The sequence below is a fragment of the Narcine bancroftii genome, chromosome 7 (assembly GCF_036971445.1).
Source record: "Narcine bancroftii isolate sNarBan1 chromosome 7, sNarBan1.hap1, whole genome shotgun sequence".
Classification (NCBI taxonomy): domain Eukaryota; kingdom Metazoa; phylum Chordata; class Chondrichthyes; order Torpediniformes; family Narcinidae; genus Narcine; species Narcine bancroftii.
In genome coordinates, this window is record NC_091475.1 from 178,775,422 (window position 1) to 178,797,659 (window position 22,238).

General features: G+C 39.9%; 1 protein-coding gene across 2 annotated transcripts in view; it reads left to right on the forward strand.

Annotated features, from left to right (window-relative positions):
- pan3 (poly(A) specific ribonuclease subunit PAN3) overlaps nt 1–22,238 on the forward strand; it is a 186,892-nt gene that overhangs the window by 117,815 nt on the left and 46,839 nt on the right. For both annotated transcript variants that reach the window (XM_069891523.1, XM_069891525.1), the window contains exons 8-10: nt 5,829–5,886; nt 16,038–16,196; nt 16,575–16,691. In XM_069891523.1, coding sequence (XP_069747624.1) covers nt 5,829–5,886; nt 16,038–16,196; nt 16,575–16,691 — 334 coding nt within the window. The remainder of the gene's footprint in view (nt 1–5,828; nt 5,887–16,037; nt 16,197–16,574; nt 16,692–22,238) is intronic.

Here is a 22,238-nt window from a genome sequence, read left to right on the forward strand (position 1 = left end):
TATCTAGTAAACCATTATCGCTGACACATTCCAAACATGTCTATGTTATGTTATGTAATCCTCTGAATGAATCAGAAATGGTACTGGAATATAGAAACCAAACGAACTGTTGATGAACTAAAAATAATTTTAAAAGCAGTAACTGGACAAAGAACTAACACTTACAGTAAATGCGTCGCTGTGGGATTGGGCATCGTACTGTCACAGAAAACTGAAAAGGGAGAACAACCCGTGGCGTATGCCTCCCGATCACTAACTGCTTGTGAGTGGAACTATGCTCAATTGGAAAGCGAAAGACTAGACATCATCTTTTGGGTACAAAGATTTCACCAATACCCGTACAGACGTAAGTTTACATTGGTGACAGACAACAAACCACTGAGTCTAATATTGGGATCAAAAAAGGAATACCAATGGTGGTGGCAGCCCAAATTCAAGGGTGGGCAATGCTATTGGCAGTAAACGACTTTGATTTAAAACACAAACCAGCACTACAAAATAACCACTCCCAGATACGGAGCAGAACGAAAGAATCATAAAATGGGTATCAGAAGCAATGGAAATAAATCAAAGCCAACTGAATCAACTTTCGATAACAGCAAAGGGGATCAGTAAGGAAACCTAGAATGATATAATACTGTCCAGAGTATTTTATTTCACAATGGCTGGACAGAGATCAGGAAATGTCAGAGGAACTGAAACCCTATTACACCAGACATGGAAAATCGTCCATTGAAGAAGGATGCCTACTATGGGGAACCCAGACCGTCATTCTCAAGAAGTGGCAGCAAGATGACCTGGCCGAAATACACAATAACCACCCAGGGATAGTGCATATGAAAGCACTAGCCAGGATACAAGTCTGGTCGCCTTCTATAGGGGAAGATATCGAGAGCACAGTCAGAAGGTGCAGTACATGCCAGGAGACACAACGCAAAGCACCTCAGGCAGAAGTAAACCCATGGAAATGGCCATCGCAACCGTGGCATCGGGTCCGCGTAGACTTTGTGAGGCCATTCATGGAAAAGAATTTGCTGATAGTACTCGACGTGCACTCAAAATGGCTGATTGTAATCCACATGTAAAAAAATGACTGCAAGTCAGACCATTGAAAAATTCAGAGGAGTTTTACATCATATGATTTACCCATAGAACTCGTCTCTGAATACAGCCCGCAAATTTAAAGCTTTCATGTGCAACAATAACATTCGCCACATAATGTCTGCACCATACCATCCCAGTACAAATGGAGAAGCTCCACTCATACAAACTTTCAAGAAAGCCATGAAAATGAGTTGAAATTCAGACTATTGAGTCTGGGCCTTGTGCTCTATTTGTCTGCTGCTGGGGAACAGCAGCAGGGGCGGCTCCAGCAGCCAACTGAGGCAACTGTGGCGGGGCTTATGACATCACATGAGGTGGGAGGACATAAGGGGATAGTCGTGCCCTTGAAGAGGAATCCTTTGATTCCTCATCCTCATTATCATGCAAGAATAGGGTCGCAATACCAGACACTGGGTCCCCAGGTCATCTGATTGCTTATTAGTAATCATCTGGTACTGTGCCTTACATTAATAATTTCTTCGCTTTTTATCCTGGTTATCATGGCACTTACATTTAGCTTTTAAAACTTCCCAATCCTCGAGTGTACCCTCCTTTGTACATATCTTTATCCCTAGGCATTTTCTGGTGGCAGAAATCCCCGATTGTAAAGCTGCATATTATGCCAATGTGCGGCTGTTTGGAGGCCACTTGAAAGTGCAGGAGGCGCCTGTGAGGCGAACTTTGTAATCCTCCTCCGGGAGGGATAATCACCGGAGCATTGAGGTCCCCCTCGCATATGAATACAGCTGCCTGAAAGCGGCTGCTAAGGGGATGACAGTCAGCTGGTGAGCGCCCAACAGCTCCCCTTCCACCTGCCCCTGTCCCCCCGGCGCGGGACGTTAGGGCAGAGGCAGCTGGTGTGCACTGATGCAGTTGCCCCACTCTCCCAGCATGAGTCCCCATGCCCGCTCTTCCAACAGCCCAACGTGAGTCCCCGGACTGTGGGGCGACCGGCTGTCAGTGTGGAACGTCCTCATACCACTGCCCAGCTTTCCCAGCAGCCCGGCATGGGTCCCCACACTGTGGAGCGGCCGATGCAGGGTGTCAGTGTGGGGATGTCCTGCGCCGGCCGCCCCGCAGTGTGGGGATGTCCTGCGCCGGCCGCCCCGCGGTGTGGGAGCTCGTGTCGGGCTGTTGGGGGAGCGGGTGTGGGGGCTCGTGTCGGGCTGTTGGGAGAGCTGGGCAGCGGTATCAGTGTGGGGACGTCCCACGCCAGCTGCCCCACAGAGTGAGGACATATCGGGCTGTTGGGAGAGAGCGGGACAGCGGGATCAGTGTGGGTACATCCCACGCGGGACGTCCCTGCGTTGATAGCCCGCGCCGGCTATCCAAAACCTGACAGCCTGAAGGGACAGGAGCCGAAGTGAGGTCAGAGGTGCATCTGTGGCAGCTGTCCCTTCAGGTGGCCAGCGCTGTGCTTTTAGCGCTGCCACCTGAACAGCAATTCAAAGGGCCGCTTCTGCTTCTGCAGGCACATTCTTGCAGAGAATGCACCTGAAGAAGCCTCCTCTCTTACTTGCATTGTCCCTCCAACTAATTTGCTTTGGCCTTTGCCAGTCCTTCAGACCTTGTTCCTTCTATTCTCCTCTCTGTTTCTTCCACCTTTTTCCTGCATCCTTTTCCCATACTAATTGTTCTGCTTTCTCTATCTCCCTTATGGACCACCAGCCATCCCTCATTGCCTAATCTCTTGGTTAGTGCAGCTGACAATTGTCAGTATTTTTTCTGGTATTTCGGGTATAAATAACACATCTGTTGCACCAGGGTTCCCCATCACTCTTGTCCAATGCCCGACCCTTAATAATGCTGCTGTCCAAATTGAACTTATCCTGGTCAATATTACTGCAGTTCAAATAAAATTTTATTCCAGCTTATGCTGCTGTCCGAATCATGCTTTATCCCGGTCAATACTGCTGCAGTCCAAATTAAAATTTATCCCAGCACTAAGGCATTAAGCTATCATGTGCCTGTCCTGTATTGCTGAAGACCTAATCTTTATTTTATCCTAGCAACTATGACTGCTGTCCTAATTAAAATTTATCCCAGCCCCCGGCACTAAGCTGTCTATCCTCCGTGTCTTCTATTTAGGTTTTTTCTTGATCTTGTCAGTGAGTCGAATCTACTACAGATGAGGGACCTTACCACTCCCAGGAGTCAGGACAGGAGTCGTAAGGAATCTGAAGAGGCCTTTGATTTCTCCCTCCAGCTTCTCGTACTCCATATGCCACTTACTCAGTCCAAGGCATCCCAATGGTCCCAGCTAACTACACCAATGTTTTAGTCGACCCAACTTGTATCTCCTCAGAACAAAACAACAGCAGAACAAATGAGCTACATAAACAACCTTTAATGCATATCACTAGCAGGAGTGGGGAGCATAAAGGAGGAGTAGCTACTCGTTCCTTTCTGCTATACCCACTCAATTAATACAGAGTTTCTTTCACTTTAGTGTTTTCACGGTCGACATCAGACTTTATGTGCAATGGTCTTTGCATGGACCATTCCCTGGTTACTTCTCATTGCATCTTTTACAATACAGAAAGAACATGGCAGAGGTGGTATGAATTTTTTAAAATATGTTGGCTAATTTTCTGGAGCCAAAGGGGCATCTGAAAACCATTTAACTGAAATTCTCAGTTATCCAAAATTTTGAAAGTTGAAAAAAAAATTCTTAAATTTCTGCATTTATTTTATTTGGTAAGCAGAGATTACATTTTTTTTTGGTTTAAAATTAAACGTTATTTCATGCTTGAAAAACCTACCATTGTTTTTCTTGTTTTTTAACCACTGATACAAGAATTCTGCTGATGCTACTGGACTGCTTAAAGCAATTTCTCAGTTATCCAAAAAATGTCTGGTCCCAAGCATTTCAGATAATTTGAAACGTACTGTATCTCTTTGTAGTCGACTAAGCAGATGCAGTTACATATCTTTGTAGCTGAGCACAAGTTTCAGTTATGCTATGACTTGCAGTATCAATAATATGAAGTCTGGCCACTTTCTTTTGTCTGTTATTACTAACAAACTTATGTCAATTTATTTTCTACACCAGAAGCCCCCTAGCACCCTGACATTTTCCTGCCCTCCCCTTCAACAGTCCATTATGCAATAGGCAGGCATAGTTCAAAGTAACTTTATGCCTAACTATTTACTTGGTTGCCAGTGTGACCTTACCCAATTGACAAATGAAATTGGTCAACTCAATTATGATGCATTTCAAGAAGTTAATGAATGTAGGGCTGAACTAAGATAAATATTGGGGTCTAATATATATGCCCCTTTGTCTCATTGTCTCCGAAAAAGAGCCAACATATTACCAGAATGAGGTTTGTTCAGGAATGTTGTAAAAATTCATCCCATCCCTGCCACCTTCTCTTCACCCTACTCCCTTTGAGAAGATTTACAAGTATTTGATCAAACACTAGATTCAAGGACAGTTTCTTCCCGCTGTTATAAGGTTCCTGAACAAACCTCATCCTGGTAAAATGATGTTGCCATTATTCTGTTCTAACTCTTGCACTCTCTCTAACACTCTCACTCTCTTTCTCCCTCTACTGTGTTTTAGTGATGTACTATGTCTTCTTCTTTGGCTTGGCTTCGCGGACGAAGATTTATGGAGGGGGTAAATGTCCACGTCAGCTGCAGGCTCGTTTGTGGCTGACAAGTCCGATGCGGGACAGGCAGACACGATTGCAGCGGTTGCAGGGGAAAATTGGTTGGTTGGGGTTGGGTGTTGGGTTTTTCCTCCTTTGTCTTTTGTCAGTGAGGTGGGCTCTGCGGTCTTCTTCAAAGGAGGTTGCTGCCCGCCGAACTGTGAGGCGCCAAGATGTACGGTTTGAGGCGATATCAGCCCACTGGCGGTGGTCAATGTGGCAGGCACCAAGAGATTTCTTTAGGCAGTCCTTGTACCTCTTCTTTGGTGCACCTCTGTAACGGTGGCCAGTGGAGAGCTCGCCATATAACACGATGTATAGTTGAATAACCAGACTGCTTGCAAGATGAACTTTCTCATGTATCTTGGTACATATTACAGACTTGGAAAAAAGGGTGAGGGGAGGGAGGAAGAAATACTGCCGCAATCTGAAGTTTATAAATTACACATGAGGTGGATTCCTTCAGATCTGTAAATCAGATCTTCTGTCACCCAACTTTACACCAATTCTCCCATATATTTTAAACAATTTTTCTAGATAGGAAAGTTAGTTACACAAATACCTTCAAGAATTTTGGAGCAGGGTAAAGCCATTGATTCAAAAAGTAGCCAGTATTGTTTTTTAAGAAAATATATATTTGAAAATCCCTGCAGTAATGAAACAGACACCATTGTCTTTAAGAGTGTGGTCTGCTACTTCACAGCAGGAGACTACTTAAGAGATTTGTTTTGGAAACTGACAAGACAATCTCCTTTAATGACACTTGTAAAATAATTTATCAAAAATTGTAATATCATTCATACTTTAAGCCCATTAAGGGCTAGCAGTTGGACATAGAGTGCTCTGATTCTGGTACTGTACATTTTAACACTAATTGAAGTTGTTCCTTTTGTCAGTTTATGAACAGATTTGAGGGATGGAACCCTTGTCTAACCTTGACATTGCCTGTATCTACCATATCACATCATCAGATGGTGCCACTGTACCAATTGTTATATTCAATCTTGACTGTAATGAGTGAGTTTATAAAGGATGACGCTAATCTATATAATTATTAATGTCTCTTTGTAGGAGTTGATCCACAAACATTTAATAACAATGGCACAGATTGACCAAACTGAAAATCCAGGTAAGATTGGTCATAAAAATTTGACACTTGATTTGCAGAATTTAACAAGTATCACTAGAGTGTGTTATATATTTGAAATGTTACGAGTCCAGAGGACCCCATAAACCCAGCAGCAATAGATATTCACCAAGACAAATGGTTACTTAAACAAAAGTTGCTTTTAATTATTTTTAAACATAAAAACAGAATCACACTTTTATCTCTATTGACTTACTTAATCTAACTTAACCTCCTTCTAATTCTAAGCGCACGTGTATTTAATGTGTGTGTAAGTTGAGAAAAGTTCTTTGGTTCACAGTCCAATCTCACTTCTCATTCCTCCAAGTTCACTGATTACAGGCAATTCTTATACTGTGCACAGAATTTAACATTTATAAAGTTCATCAGGCTTTGGTGCTTGAAAGGTAAATGGTTCTTGTCGTTTTTCAAAGAGATTTTTGTTGTAGGATGACATCCACAACTGATTCCTTTTTAATCAACCACTCCAGTTTCTTGCTGACGAAACTTGCCCCTTCAGGGTTCTCCAGATGATAACCTCTTTCTTTCAGGTCACCACAGAGTTCCTTTTTGTTTCCCTTATTCCAAGTGAAACATTAGACAGCCAGTCCTCTCCTCTTGAACCACAAGGGCTTTGACCAGGCCATCTTTCAAATGGGCTTTTCATAACCTTGCCAGCTTGTCCTGTTCCAGTCCCATCTACTTCTGCTGGCTGTAACACTGTACAAGTGATCTCTCTCTCTTTCACACACACACACACACACACACACACACACACACACACACACACACACACACACACACACACACACAGAAAATCTGTTTTACTCTCTGCTTGCAAAACCACATGATCCTCTTACAACAGCAAGCACTCTTCCAGACAGGCGGCTCCAACATGCTCTTTCATCTGTTGCCTTTTGTAAACAACAATCCATTAGTGAAGTCTCTTGCAAAAGCTCTGAGGCCCCGATATGTCTAGCATGGGGCAGAGCTCCAGTACTTCAAATAAGATCTGTTTTAAGGTATTTGTATATGACCTTCTCTAACAAACCTTTCCCAATTTATCTCCCAAAAACATATCTATATACTCTCACAGAAAGATATCCCTATATACATTTTGTGTATATAAAACCACTTTATTTAAAAATAAAAATTGCCAAAGTAATTTAAAGTTGTAGGTTTAATGATTTTTTTTTCTGAGGTAGACCCACCCCTTCAGTCACTACTTGCATTCTACATGCCCTTGAGATTTTCTTCTGATCCATAAAATCAAAATTCTGGTTGAGGGGGGTCCTGTAGCTGAGCAATAAGGCTAAATGGCGCCTGGTCCTCAACATGGCATAGATATTGTAGAGCAACTCCATTCACAGAATTTTGTTGGAAACCAGTGACAGTTAAGAAAACCCTAGTCATAGAGTCATTCAATGTGGAAACAGACCTTTTGGCCCAATTTGCCCACAGCAACCAAAATGTTCCACCTACATTAGTCTCCTCATACACGTTGGTTCATCTCCCTGTATATCCATCCTAACCATGTCTAATTATTTTTCTTCAATATTGCAATAGTATCTGCCTCAACCACCTTGCCCATTCCATGCATCCATCACCCTCTCAAGTTTTTGTTAAATCTCTCCCACTTCATTGTAACTTTGTCTTCACTAATTGTAACTTTGTCCTGTTCATTCACCTGATCGATACCTCTCATGATTTTGTATATGTCCATGAGATCACTCCTCATCCTCCTGCGCCCCAAAGAATAAACCCCTAGGCTGTTCAAACTCTCCCTGAGTCCTGGCAACATCTGTGTAAATCTTCTCTGTACCCTCTCCAGCTTGTCACCATCTTTCCTGTAGCACGATGATCAAAAGTGAACAGTATACACCAAATGGGGCCTTGCCAATGTCTTGTACAGCCATAAAATGCCCTCCCAACTTCTGTACTCAATACTCTGATGAAGATGTATGTGCTGATAGCCTTTTTGACCACCCTATCTACATGGACAAGACAAAGGAGATGATTGTGGACCTCCGGAGGACCAGGGACAACCACCCTCCACTACACTAAGAGGTTGGTAGTGGAGAGCATCGAGTTCCTTGTAGTTGACTTAAGAAATTATCTATCGAGGACACACAACATCTCATCACTTGTCAGGAAGATGCAACAGTGACAGCACTTCCTTATAAGGCTGAGGCGGGCAAGGCTACCAGCTTCCATTCTATAAACTTTCTGGAGGAGCTCCATCGAGATCGTCCTGACTGGCTGCCGTATGGTTGCTGTAGAGTATCAGATCGGAGGTCAATCCACAGGGTCATAAAAGCGGCAGGGAATGTCTTTGTGGACTCCCCACCACTCCTCACCCCCCACTCTGTTTCTGCTGTTTTCCACCATGGAGCGGAAAATGCTGTTTTGTCAGGTTGCATGAGTACAATCAAATGATAAATAAAAATGAACTTGGGCCTCCGAGATACCTCTGTTCTACACAACACTCCCCAGCTCCCTACCATTCACTGTGTACCCATGTTCGACCTCCCAAAATGCAACACCTCACATTTTTCTCTATGAAATTCCATCAACTGTTCTTCTGACCTTTTGTACAACTGATCAAGATCCTGCTACAGACTTTGGCAACTGTCTTCACTATTTGCAATACTGGACACTATAGTGCCATCCGTAAACTTGCTAAGCAAGCCATGTACAAAATTCCTTTATTGTCATGTAATGGTACAAAACATTATTACACGAAATTGCCTTCTGCCTGTAAGGTTGACAAAGAGTTGCCCAGCACCCCTTACAATAAGAGAGAAAGTGAAGCAAAAGAGAGTCCCTTCAGAGTCATGAGTGTCCATGGACTCTCATCCAGAGCTCCCACAGCTCTGCAAATGCATAGAATCCTGTTTGATTCTTCAGGAACCTGAGCTCCATTTCCAAAGCTCTGACTTTGATCAGGAGGCCTTCAGCACCCGAGGCCCTTTGGGAGCTCATCTTGCCCTCAGCACCATATCAAATCCCAGCTCTGAAACCTGGTTCGCATGAGTCAGTCTCTAGCAGCCCGCAGACTCAGGTCCCCTGAACGGAGGATACCCTCAGCTGCTGAGCCCCTTGCTAAGTCCACTGCCATGGTCACCATCCTGTAGGATCATCTCCTCTGCTTCTCCTCAACGGGGGATTTTCTCTCCATTTCTGCTGCCTTGCGCTGGTCTCCTGCTACACCGGAGTCTGCAATCCATTGTGGATGCTGCCAAGCACAGGTGCCCCCATCTTGTCACTGACCTCCACAGTTGTTGGATTTTGCCTACAAACACCATTGGCTCTTAACAGGCCATTTAAAGCCTGCACTGAGACACCTGCATTAGCACCGGGTAGTGCAACCCCTTGGAGCAGTGCTGTCTCACCTCTCCCAGTTCTGCTCCGGGGTAGTGCTGGCATTACAGCAACTCTGGCAGTGCTGTTTTTTTAAAATACTTTTTAATCTAAATCATTGATATAGATGACAAACAGAAATAGGGCCAGCACTGAACTATGTGACACACCACAAGTCACAGAACTCCAGTATGAAAAACAATCTTTCATATCATCATCTGCTTTTTACCATGAGGATAATTTTATGTCCATTCTGCTTTCTCACCTTGGAGCCCACGCGATCTAATGTTTCAGAGCTGTGCACCACATGGAATCTTATTGAATGCCTTGCTGAAATCCATCCCCAGCTCTGCCTTTGACAATCTTTTTGATCACATCATCAAAAAACTCAATTAGAATCGTAAAACTTTCCATTTACAAAACCATGCTGATTCTCCCTAATCAGCCCTTATTCCATCCAAGTGCATGCATATTTTCTCCTACAGAATGCTCTCTAGTAATTTTCCACAGATGTGAGGCACAATGGTCTGTAATTCAGTCTTTTCCCTGTAGCTTTTTGTGAATAAAAGCACATTTGCCACCCTCCAGTCTTCTAGCACCTCACCTGTACTTAATGACAACACATATATCTCAGCCAAGGCATTTGCAATTTCCTCTCTAGCTTCCCACAGTGTCATTGGATATATCTGATCAGGCTCAGGAGATTTGTCCATCTTCATATGCATCAGGACCTTTAGCACCTCCTTAACCATTGATTGCTTCAAGTTCCCCAGTCTTTCTCCACAGTATAAACAGGAGAATTTCTTGCCTGCCCCAAACTACCTCCTTGCTCTTGAAGGGAGCCTGAATTTCTTTTGTTACCCAAGCTTCCCTAGCTTGTGTGTCTGACCCTTCACTCAAACAGGAACATGCATGGACTCTTGTCAACACACTTTAAAAACATGCCTTTAAAAAACATTTCTTCAACCTTCAAACAACCTGTTCCAATAAAATCAAGCTAATTTTTGTTTTAAACCCTGAAAGTCGGCCTACCCCAATTCTGAATTTTAGCAAGTGGTCCTGTCTGGTCTCTCTCCATAACCAATGGTCCCTGGCCCCCAAAGGTTCATTCACAAACACTTCTTCTATTTGCTCGTCCCAATTTCCTTTTTTTAATTATTTTAATAATTTTAAAACCACATCAATGTATCTTTCTTTGGCTTGGCTTCGCGGACGAAGATTTATGGAGGGGGTAAAAAGTCCACGTCAGCTGCAGGCTCGTTTGTGGCTGACAAGTCCGATGCGGGACAGGCAGACACGGTTGCAGGGGAAAATTGGTTGGTTGGGGTTGGGTGTTGGGTTTTTCCTCCTTTGCCTTTTGTCAGTGAGGTGGGCTCTGCGGTCTTCTTCAAAGGAGGTTGCTGTCCGCCAAACTGTGAGGCGCCAAGATGCACGGTTTGAGGCGTTATCAGCCCACTGGCGGTGGTCAATGTGGCAGGCACCAAGAGATTTCTTTAGGCAGTCCTTGTACCTTTTCTTTGGTGCACCTCTGTCACGGTGGCCAGTGGAGAGCTCGCCATATAACACGATCTTGGGAAGGCGATGGTCCTCCATTCTGGAGACGTGACCCATCCAGCGCAGCTGGATCTTCAGCAGCGTGGACTCGATGCTGTCGACCTCTGCCATCTCGAGTACTTCGACGTTAGGGATGTAAGCGCTCCAATGGATGTTGAGGATGGAGCGGAGACAACGCTGGTGGAAGCGTTCTAGGAGCCGTAGGTGGTGCCGGTAGAGGACCCATGATTCGGAGCCGAACAGGAGTGTGGGTATGACAACGGCTCTGTATACGCTTATCTTTGTGAGGTTTTTCAGTTGGTTGTTTTTCCAGACTCTTTTGTGTAGTCTTCCAAAGGCGCTATTTGCCTTGGCGAGTCTGTTGTCTATCTCATTGTCGATCCGCAGATGTGAGGATCGACATCAATGTATACGTATTCAATAAAGCTACCAGAAAAAAAATTATACATGTGGTGTGTGTGTGTGTGTGTGTGTGTGTGTGTGTGTGTGTGATATGTATAAAAACCCTTACCCCACCACCCACCCTCCCCTTCAGAATATACCAGAAGAAAGAAAGTTTGGAGAATGTTTAAAAAAAATTAAAAATCTCGATTCTAATAATAATGGAGCTGGGTTTTACCAACAGGATGGGCTTTCATAGTCCTTCAAATTTTCAAACAACATATTGTAAGAATGGGCTCCGTTTTTTCCAAAAAAAATTTTTTAATTAAATTATAAGTCATCTTCTGAAATAGTTCAGCATGCCATCTCTTCATCCCTAAATCTGTATCTGATTTCCAAGTAATGGCTATGCACTTCCTAGAATCAGCTAAAGTTGTAAAAATTCAATTTGATACATAATTAACCTCAGTTTAGGTCTAATCACTTTTATATTAGCCAACAAAAATATTATCAGATCCTGTGGTAGTTTAGCCCCTAATATTTTCTCCAAAAAAAGTTTTAACCAAAGAAGTTTTACCATAGGACACTTCCAAGTAGAATGCAAAAAAGAACCAACTTCCTGACCATATCTAAAGCATAAATTTGATAATATTGGATTCAATTTTTTAAAATTTTTGAGGAGGTAAGTATAATTGATGCAAAAAATTATATTGATCCAATCCATACCTAACATTAATAATTTTTGTCATATTTTCTTGACATAATTGCATAATTTTCATCTATTTGTCTATATAAATCAACCTCCCATCTTAATCTTGCTTTATGGATTCCTAATTTAGGATCTTATTTTTGAAGTAATTTGTACATCACCGAAATAAACTTATTCAAACTGCCCTTACAAATCAATAATTCTAATTCATTCTGTGTAGATAATATCAAACTAGGACCTAATTTATCAACCAAGAAAGCCTTAACCTGATAATAACAGAAAAAAGTATTATTTGGGACATTAAATTTATTCTTCATTTGTTCAAAAGTAATAAATCTGCCAGCTTCAAAACAATCTTCTATTTTCTTAATCCCCATTCGACTCTAAATCCTCATAGATTGATTGTCCATAAAAAAAGGAAGAAGTCTATTTTGATATAAAGGCTTTTTTTGAGAAATCAGACCTTTTCCACCTATTTAATAATTTATTTTACTTCATAATTCAATCAAATGTTTCAAAACAGGCGTGCCTCTACTTCCTATTAGCAATTTTGAATTCCATTCATAAATAAAATCCTGCATACTATTTTCTCTATTTTACTCAATTCTATTTTAACCCAAGTTGGAGTTTTATCTACATCAAACATCACATTAATGAATTTCAGTTGAGCTTCCTTATAATAATTCTTAAAATGGGGAAGTTGCAAACCCTCCATACCATCCTGCCAGAGGGTGCTAATAGGGTGCTAATAGGGGTGTATTACAGACCACCAAATGGTCCAAGGGAATTAGAGGAACAAATTTGTAGGGAGATAACGTATATGTGTGAAAATCATAGGGTAGTGATCATGGGAGATTTTAACTTCCCACACATTGATTGGGATACCCATACGGTTAGAGGACTGGATGGGCTGGAGTTCATTAAATGTGTTCAGGATTGTTTTCTAAATCAGTTAGTCGAAGAACCAACTCGGGATGGTGTAATACTGGATCTCCTGTTAGGGAACGAGCTAGGTCAGGTAGCGGACATTAATGTTGGAGAACCAATTGGGTCTAGTGACCATAATTCTGTTAGTTTTAGGGTAGTTTTAAGGAAGAGCAAGGAGAGGCCTAAAGTTGAGGTTCTGGATTGGAAAAGAGCAAATTTTGTAGGAATAAGAAGGGATTTGGGGAGTATTGAGTGGGACAGGATATTTTCAGGTAAGGATGTTAATGAAAAATGGAGGATATTCAAAAAAGAAATTTTGAGGGTACAGAGTAGTTATGTCCCAGTGTGGATCAAAGGAAAGGCTGGAAGTCATAGGGAGGCTTGGTTTTCGAGGAATATTGGAAATTTGGTTAGGAGAAAAAGGGAGGTGTACAAGAGGTATAAAGAGCAGGGAGCTGAGAAGTTGAAGGAGGACTACAAGGAGTGTAGAAGGAATCTTAAAGAAATTAGAAAGGCCAAAAAAAGGCATGAAGAGGCTTTGGCTGACAGAGTAGAAATAAATCCAAAGGGTTTCTATAAGTACATTAAAAGTAAAAGATTAGTGAGAAATAAAATTGGACTCCTTGTAGATAGCGAGGGTAGGCTGAGTGAGAAGTTTGAGGAAATGGGGGGAATTTTGAATGATTTCTTTGCCTCGGTGTTCACTAGGGAAAAAAATGTTGAACCAGTTGAAGTAAAGAAAAATAGTGGGGAGGTCATGAAGCATATAAGGATAACCGAGGAGGTAGTGATGGCTGTGTTAAAAAGGATAAAGGTGGATAAATCTCCCGGACCGGACAAAATATTCCCTAGGACACTCAGGGAGGCTAGTGGACAGTTAGTGGGGCCATTAACAGAGATATTTAGGATGTCACTGGCCACGGGGTTGGTACCAAAGGATTGGAGGGTGGCACATGTGGTTCCTCTATTTAAGAAAGGGTCCAAATGCAAACCTGGGAATTATAGGCCTGTAAGTCTGACATCTGTGGTGGGCAAGTTGATGGAAAGTGTTCTGAGGGATGCTATTTACAAATTTTTGGACGTACAAGGATTGATAGGGAGTAATCAGCATGGTTTTGTCAGGAGTAGATCATGCTTGACAAACCTGATTGAGTTCTTCGAGGGGGTTACAAAAAAGGTTGATGAAGGGAAAGCTGTGGATGTTGTCTATTTGGACTTTAGTAAAGCTTTTGACAAAGTTCCCCACAGGAGGTTAGGAAAAAAGGTGGAGGCATTAGGTATAAATAAGGAGGTAGTGAAATGGATTCAGCAGTGGTTGGATGGAAGGTGTCAGAGAGTAGTGGTAGACAATTGTTTGTCCAATTGGAGGCCGGTGACTAGTGGAGTTCCTCAGGGTTCGGTCCTGGGTCCACTATTATTTGTTATATATATTAACGATCTGGATGTAGGGGTAGAGAATTGGATAAGCAAGTTTGCGGATGACACAAAGATTGGTGGTGTTGTGGACAGTGAGGTAGATTACCGTAGATTAAAAGGTGATTTAGGAAGGCTGGAGGTGTGGGCTGAGAAATGGCTGATGGAATTTAATACAGATAAATGTGAGGTGCTGCATTTTGGAAAGGCAAATTTAAATAGGTCATATACATTGAATGGTAGACAATTGAGGAGTGCAGAGCAACAAAGGGATTTAGGAGTTATGGTAAATAGAACCCTCAAGGCTGATACTCAGGTAGATGGTGTGATGAAGAAGGCATTTGGAATGTTGGCCTTCATAAATCGGAGTATTGAATTCAAGAGTAGGGAGGTTATGATGAAATTGTACAAGGCATTGGTGAGGCCAAATTTGGAGTACTGTGTACAGTTTTGGTCACCAAATTATAGGAAAGATATAAACAAAATAGAGAGAGTGCAGAGAAGGTTCACGAGAATGTTGACAGGATTTCAGGGTCTGAGTTACAGGGAAAGGTTGTGCAGACTGGGGCTTTTTTCTCTGGAGCGTAGAAGATTGAGAGGGGACTTGATAGAGGTGTTTAAGATTTTAAAAGGGACAGACAGAGTAAATGTGGATAGGCTTTTTCAATTAAGAAAGGGGGAGATTCAAACTAGAGGACATGGTTTAAGATTGAAGGGGGAAAATTATAAGGGGAACATGAGGGGAAATTTCTTCACGCAGAGGGTGGTGGGGATGTGGAATGAGCTTCCGGCAGACGTGGTCGAGGCGGGATCATTGGTTACATTTAAGGAAAGACTGGATTGTTACATGGATAGGAGGGGACTAGAAGGGTATGGACCGGGTGCTGGTCAGTGGGACTAGGAGGGTGGGGATTTGCTACGGCATGGACTAGTAGGGCCAAACTGGCCTGTTCTGTGCTGTAAGTGGTTATATGGTTATATGACATCTTTGACCCTGGCACTCAGAGGTAACACACAAGCCTGGTGTCTGTTCCATGACCACAGAACTTTCTGTCTGTTCCCATGTGACTGCAGAATCTCCTGTAGAGTCTCCTATCACTGCCGCCCTGCCTGCCTGCACACTTGCCTTCTGAGCCTCAGAGCCAGTAACAGTACCACTGATCTGACTGTTGCCGTTAGCTTCTGAAAGATCAAATGCATATTGGTTTCCAAAATGGTATAAATATTAAGAATTAAGTTCAATTACTCATATAATTGTAAATTTTCAATTTTTTATGTTACTGTTTAAAGATGGATAAGTATTAACAACGTTCATGGTTGAATTTGACTCATATATTTTTAACTCAGGCACTCACTCTAATCTTTTTTTACTTTTTACTCCCTTTTGTTCTTTTTTCAGCATCTCACATTCTGAAAGCATTGCTAAGGTGCAGTTCTTTCTGCAGGAATTGCTAGTTAAGATGATGTTCAGAAGAGGGAACTGATTTTGGTTTGTTCTGGCCTAAGAGGGTTTTATGTTCTCAGTGATTGCTGTCACATTTGTTATCTGCTGAGTTTTGATTATCAGAATACTTCAAGAATCTGTTCTGGTGCTTTCCTTGTCTTGTAAGAATCAATTAGTGAGGGTCTCCGACCTTAGAGGTGCTTAATTGTAGAATACAATGGAATGAATCTGTTAAGTATGTTAAAGTACATGGCTGATCCACTTTCTTAAGAACTCGATGGCAAAAGGAAAAATTATTTTTTGCATTTTTTTTTCAGACGAGTTTAATTTCTGGTTATTAGAATAATTCATGGATTTCTGCTTTAGGATTTCCAACTGAAGTGGACAGCTACCACAGTCTTTTTCCTTTGGAGCCCCCACCAGCTAACCGGCTGCAAAAGACAAGTAATTTTGGTTTCATTACATCATGTTACAAAGCTATCAATGGCAAAGATGATCTCCCATATTGCCTTCGCAGGATACACGGTAAGGAAATTCAAACTTACAATTACCGAGTTCGACCTGTTTTGTCAGTATTCCATTGAGGTTGTTTTGAATAATTATATATTCCAGCAAAATCTTTCAATTATGTTTGAGGTCAAAGGTACAGCTAATATGGAGTTGATCATTATTACTTTTGGAGACTAAAATAATTTTCTATGGTCTAATATTCCATAGTTAGGATATTTGCATACTTTCATTGGGATTTTATTTAAAATGACCATCTCAAAAGCATGATAGTTCAGATCTTTTCACATAAAGCAAGTACTAACTATTAAAATTTGGCATGACACCTAAAATACTGGGTTACGTCTTAATGTTAAAAAAGCATTGTTTTAATCTGATGCTTTGATTAATTTACAGGCTTTCGTCTTATTAACACAAAGTGTATGGTCTTAGTTGACATGTGGAAGAAGATACAACATTCAAACACAGTAACACTTAGAGAGGTATTCACCACCAAAGCATTTGGAGAACACTGTAAGTATTAAGAATATTCCTATCCATAAGCACTGAGGGGTTTGCTCATTATTCTTTAAAATTGATTTGAAAGGATTGTAGCACATAGATTAAGGTGATTTTTAATCATATTTCTGCTCTTGCCAGAAAGTTCTCAGAAAGGCAAAAATAATGTGGTTGTTTTGGTTACTTTCGTATCTAACTGTTATTTCAACACTGGACACTGTTGAGATAACATGTTACAAGACAACTAAGCAAATTTTGGTTTGAATTTACTCAAATTCATTTGCTATTTCAACCTTTCTTACATTTCTATAAAGAAACATTAGCATTAACTCAACAAATTTACATAAATCTCCCTAAGTATGCAGGCATTTTGTTTACGTGATTTTATGGGAGAGGCAACTTTTAGAGTGGCATCAGTTTTGCTTTAGTTTTTTATGTGAATTGAAAGAATACTTGACTCTTAACTAACCCTGATTAAGTTGAATACCAATGTAAATGTTTCAGGCATTTAAGTCACACTCCTGCCGATCAGGAAAGTTCTTTGGAAGATAAATAATGGAGAGAAGTCCTTGCAGCATTTTTTTCTTGAGCTTTGTTTTATTTCTTTCATAGTTAATATTGTCATGAGCCTCAAAATTGTTCAATAAATATAATTGAATGAGTATACATAAAATAAATGAGCGTATAATCTCTAGGATTTTGTGAATTTTTCCACCTATTATCACCTCAATGAATTGGTAAAATAGAGATAAACAAATCTAACTTAGAAATTTTCAATAGCTTTTAAGAAACTGGTCTTATAAAAACTGTTGGCACTCATTGTACTGTCAAAGTGTTGAATATTTAAAATACAGTCAAGCCAAGAAAAACTGCAAATCATGATAGCTGCCTATTCATTAAAGCACTAGGGAGATGCCACCATTGCTGTCACCACTAAATCCTCCAAAGTCACTGGTATATTAAGTGAACCAACATCAGCCTTCTCTTCCAGTCCAACATCCCGAACATTGAGGCCATATTTATACTCGGTCAGCTCCAATGTGCAGGACATGTCATTTATTTGACTATTATCAGCCTCCTGGAACCGACATTGTAACCCAAGCTCTATCACAGCAAGAGATTACCATTCAGGTCGACAGTAGAAACGATTCATGGATGTTCTCAAATGTTTCTTGGGTAAGTGTAATATTCCCACTGACTCGTGAAAATCTCTAGTCTGTAAATGTAAAATGGAGATGGAGCATCAAGGATAACATTGAGAATCATGAGCCTCATTGTTCAGAAAATGGTCTAAACAGCAAAAAGGAGTACACCACCTCCCTAACTATCCAGCCATCAACACAATCAAGCACCTCCTTCCTCAGCATGGGTGTGACAGCTTCCTCGAAATGCTCAGAAACTGGAGTGGAAGCAAATCATTGTGAACAACTGAGGAAATATCTAAGAAAAAAAGAGGAAATTAACCAATGGTGCATTGCTAGCTTGAAGAGTTAAGTGTTTTGGTGTACCAGAGGCAAGATTGAGTTAAACTGGATAATAGTTACACAATTAGATGGGTGATAACATGGTGCTTAATAATATTGAAGGCATTTAATTAGTTTCTCACCACTTCATCCATTCTTTATCCTTCAAGCAACAAGTAATGATTCTACACTATATCCAGTATCAAAATAGACTATTTCAGTAACATCAGTGCCACCTTGTTCCCTGATTTGGTGTTAACATTCTTATAAGGCAAAAGGAAAACATGCTTCCTTGCCGAATACTTTTGTGTCTGATGCAGAGGATTATGTTAAAGTCCAATTTCAGAAAACAATCTTAGCTTGTTTCAGAGTGTGTGTCTTTTGGATGAGACTTCTTCCCCTTTCAGATAGATGTGGCAGAACCCATGGCATTATTGAGGAGCAGGGCAATTTGCTCTCATATATTTAAACACAATATGCTTTCATTACTTTGGTTTATCTGCTCATCATCTCATTACTGTTTATGGGATCTTCAGTGCACATTGGCTCCTCATTAAAATGATTACAGTTTAAAAGAACTTGCTATAAAACAGCTTTGAATACTGAGAGGCTTAGGGAGTCAATATAGAAAGGCATGATTTCTTTATTCCTCGATTTCCCACCATTCTTTATTCATCGCTAGATTAATATACTTCCCTACCTAACACTTCAATGGCAAAACTATCACCAGAAATGCTGAATATATCTTAGAGGAGGTTAGGGGCAACTAGAAATACTGCATCCCAGAGAAAAATAGCAATGTCCAACCAATGTTTAGTGAAAGATTATGTTTGAACTCTGCTCATGGCATTGATTATTCTTTTCAGATTGCTCACATTGTATCGTTTAATTGTAGAAAGGGATATGGCCAATTCGGACTTCCTAACTTAACTACTGGATATATTGATATCTTATAGAGCATATTGCATCTTCACCAGATCCTGTTGAATTGCAAAGTTTGAAGTGATCAAACTTTGCTGCTAGCTTGTGTTGTTATTGGATCTCTTGGTGCTCATATCTACAACGCTAGGTACAATCAACTTCACAAATGGTACTAAAAGTTGAACTATTTCCTCTTACCTTATTCTTGATGTAAACCTTCTCTGATGGGAAAATTATTATGTTAACTTAACTTTCTTGGTAAGTATTGTCTTCTCTGAATATGCTATTTGATTTATTGTGGCCTTCAGCTTGTAACTTTTGAGAAAGGTGTTTATTGTGTTCACTTGAACCTGCAGAGTTGGTAAAATATGCACTGTATTGATCTTTGAGGAATGACATCAGTTTATTGCTTTAAACATACCATAGTTTAAGCAGTACAATCAAATTTTTAATCTACCTTGAGCTGAAATGGCCAGGGTAAAAATATAAAGGTGATAAGGGAATGGAGTTCCACAAGTATGTTAAATCTTTGGCATGGGATTTAATTAGTCTGACAAGGGAACATTCATTACTGGATTTAGAGATGGGGAATGAACCATAGCAATTGAGAGCCATAAAACTGGGAAAATCAACAAGCAGTTGTGATTATAAATACACTTTAAAGTGATGATGAAAGACAGAAGTGTGGGTGGAGTGAGAATCAAGACACTTGATTAGAAAAATAGCCAAATTTCTGATGATGAGGCCAAAGCACAAAAGGGCGGCATGGTTGGTGTAGCAGTTAGCGCAATGCCTTTACAGCACCAGTGATCGGGACTAGGGTTCGAATCCTGCACTCTCTGTAAGGAGTTTATATGTTCTCCCCATGTCTGCGTGGGTTTTACCCAGGGGCTCTGGTTTCCTCCCACCGTTTGAAACGTACTGGGGAAATTGAGGTAAATTGGGTGGCATGGACTTGTGTCGAAATGGCCTGTAACCGTGCCATATGTAAGTTCAATTTTCTTTTAATTGGCAATATTATAAAGAGCAACAGAAAATATCAATTAGAATTATTTAAAATGGCGGGGAATAGAGTCCAATAAAATTATATTCTGATTTAAAATAAATTTTAATGAGTTAACATGGATGGATGACAAGGAAAAGTTGGGCTGACCGATCATTTTATTTTATTTTCATTCAAAAATGACCCACCTGATAATAAAATAGAGTAAGTTCGACCAAAATATTATTTTCCCCAATTCATAGAAGGAATTAAACATTTCTTTGTTTGAAGTATTAATGATGATGAGCATGTTTACGTAGCATCTTAAATTTCCCCCTCAGTAAATTTTACCGCTTTCACTAATCTGTGGTTTTGAAAAATAATGGCCTTCTTTGAGGATATTTTGTTTAAAATAATAAAGAAATACACATCAGCCTGCTTCTTACAGAAGTTATAGTCTACTACAATATATTTTTGGATGATTCTGCATTATTTTGGATTATTAATTCATTGGAACAAACTTTCAAATTATTTATCTCTTTGCTCCGTTTGCCCCTGTCTACATGTTCTTCAAAGCCACACATTATCTCTCCATCATTACAACCTATGACTGATGAATGTTCAATTATTAACCCTTTTTATTAACATTAAATTTAATGTTACCAATTTTCATTCTTAAATCCTTCTTTAACTCATTAGAGTCGGTTATTTCTTCATACATATGGCAGGGAAAACAACTATGTATAAGTAAAGCCCATTTGCAAAAGACTATAAGGAATGGGGAATAATCCTTCCAAATTTTCAATTTTACTATTGGGTGATTAATATACGTAATCTATTTTTATTATTACCTTTTGATAAATTAGTGAATCGCCCTCCTTGGGTAAAAATGGAACTAACGTTTTCTAAAAAATCATCTATGTTAGCAATTTTAGGTTCCTTTTTACCCATTTCCTTTTCTAAATTGACACATAATCCAAAAATGAGAAATAGGTTGAGAATATGGGCTCAATTTAGAAAATCTTTTGATTATAATAGTTTTTCTCTTGCTAGTCCCATTATTGATACCACCTTTTTCAGCTGTCTGTGTTAGATGCAGGCTTTAAGAAATGGTATACATTAGGTATCAAAAGTTCTAAAGATCTTTTTGGTTGAGATAATTGCCTCTTTTGAACAATTGTCAGCTAAATTTAATCTTTCTAATAGACGTTTTTTAGATATTAACAAGTTAGACATTTTGTTCAGTCCAAACTTTCTGATTTTCCTCGAATCTCAAATTCTAATATTCTTGCTTTATTTTTTAACTTACAATTCATTCACGTGGATTAATATCATCTATTTATAACGACTTATTGGATTTAAGATCAGCCTCAATGGCTGGGATTAAGAATGATTGGGACCGTGATTTGAATATAATATTTTCAGATGAAGATTGGTACTCTACTCTTAGCTTGATTAATGATTCCTCATTTGGTGCAGGGCATTGTTTATTACAATTTAAGATGGTACATAGAATACATATGTCCAAACTTAAATTATCTCATTTTTATGCAGATGTTGATCCATTATCTGAGAAGTTTAAAATTTTTGAAGCTTCATTGATTTGTATGTTTTGGGAGTGCCCCAATTTAGGAAGATTTTGGAAAAAACATTTTCCAAACGTAATCAATGATTTTTAAATCAAAATAGAATCATGCCCTTTAATTGCCTTGTTTGGTTTTTCTCATGATACGGATACACCTTTGTTCACATCCCAGGAGAAAGTTTTAGCTTTTATCATGTTGATTGCTAGATGAGCAATTTTATTGAAATGGAAAGGTGACTCTTCACCTACTCTTACACAGTGGTTACATTATATAATTTCCTACTTAAGCTTGGAGAAAATTAGATACAATATTAAAGATAGAAAGTTTCAGTTTGAAAAGATGTGGGGCCCATTCATAGAATACTACCATGATTGGAAGATTTAAGAAGTTTGGATGCTCTGGTGATTCTCCGACTAGTTTCTGAAGGTCGCTATTTGATCCATATCTTTATATTTTTTTCTACAAGGTAACTTTGATTAGAGGGAGGGGATAGATTAGATTTAGTTTTAGGTTTTTTTTGTTTTTTCTCTTTTTCTTTTTCTTTTTAGATTGACGTTAATATGTGTTTAATTATGGTTGTCATAGATGATATCATTAAGTTAGACAGAAT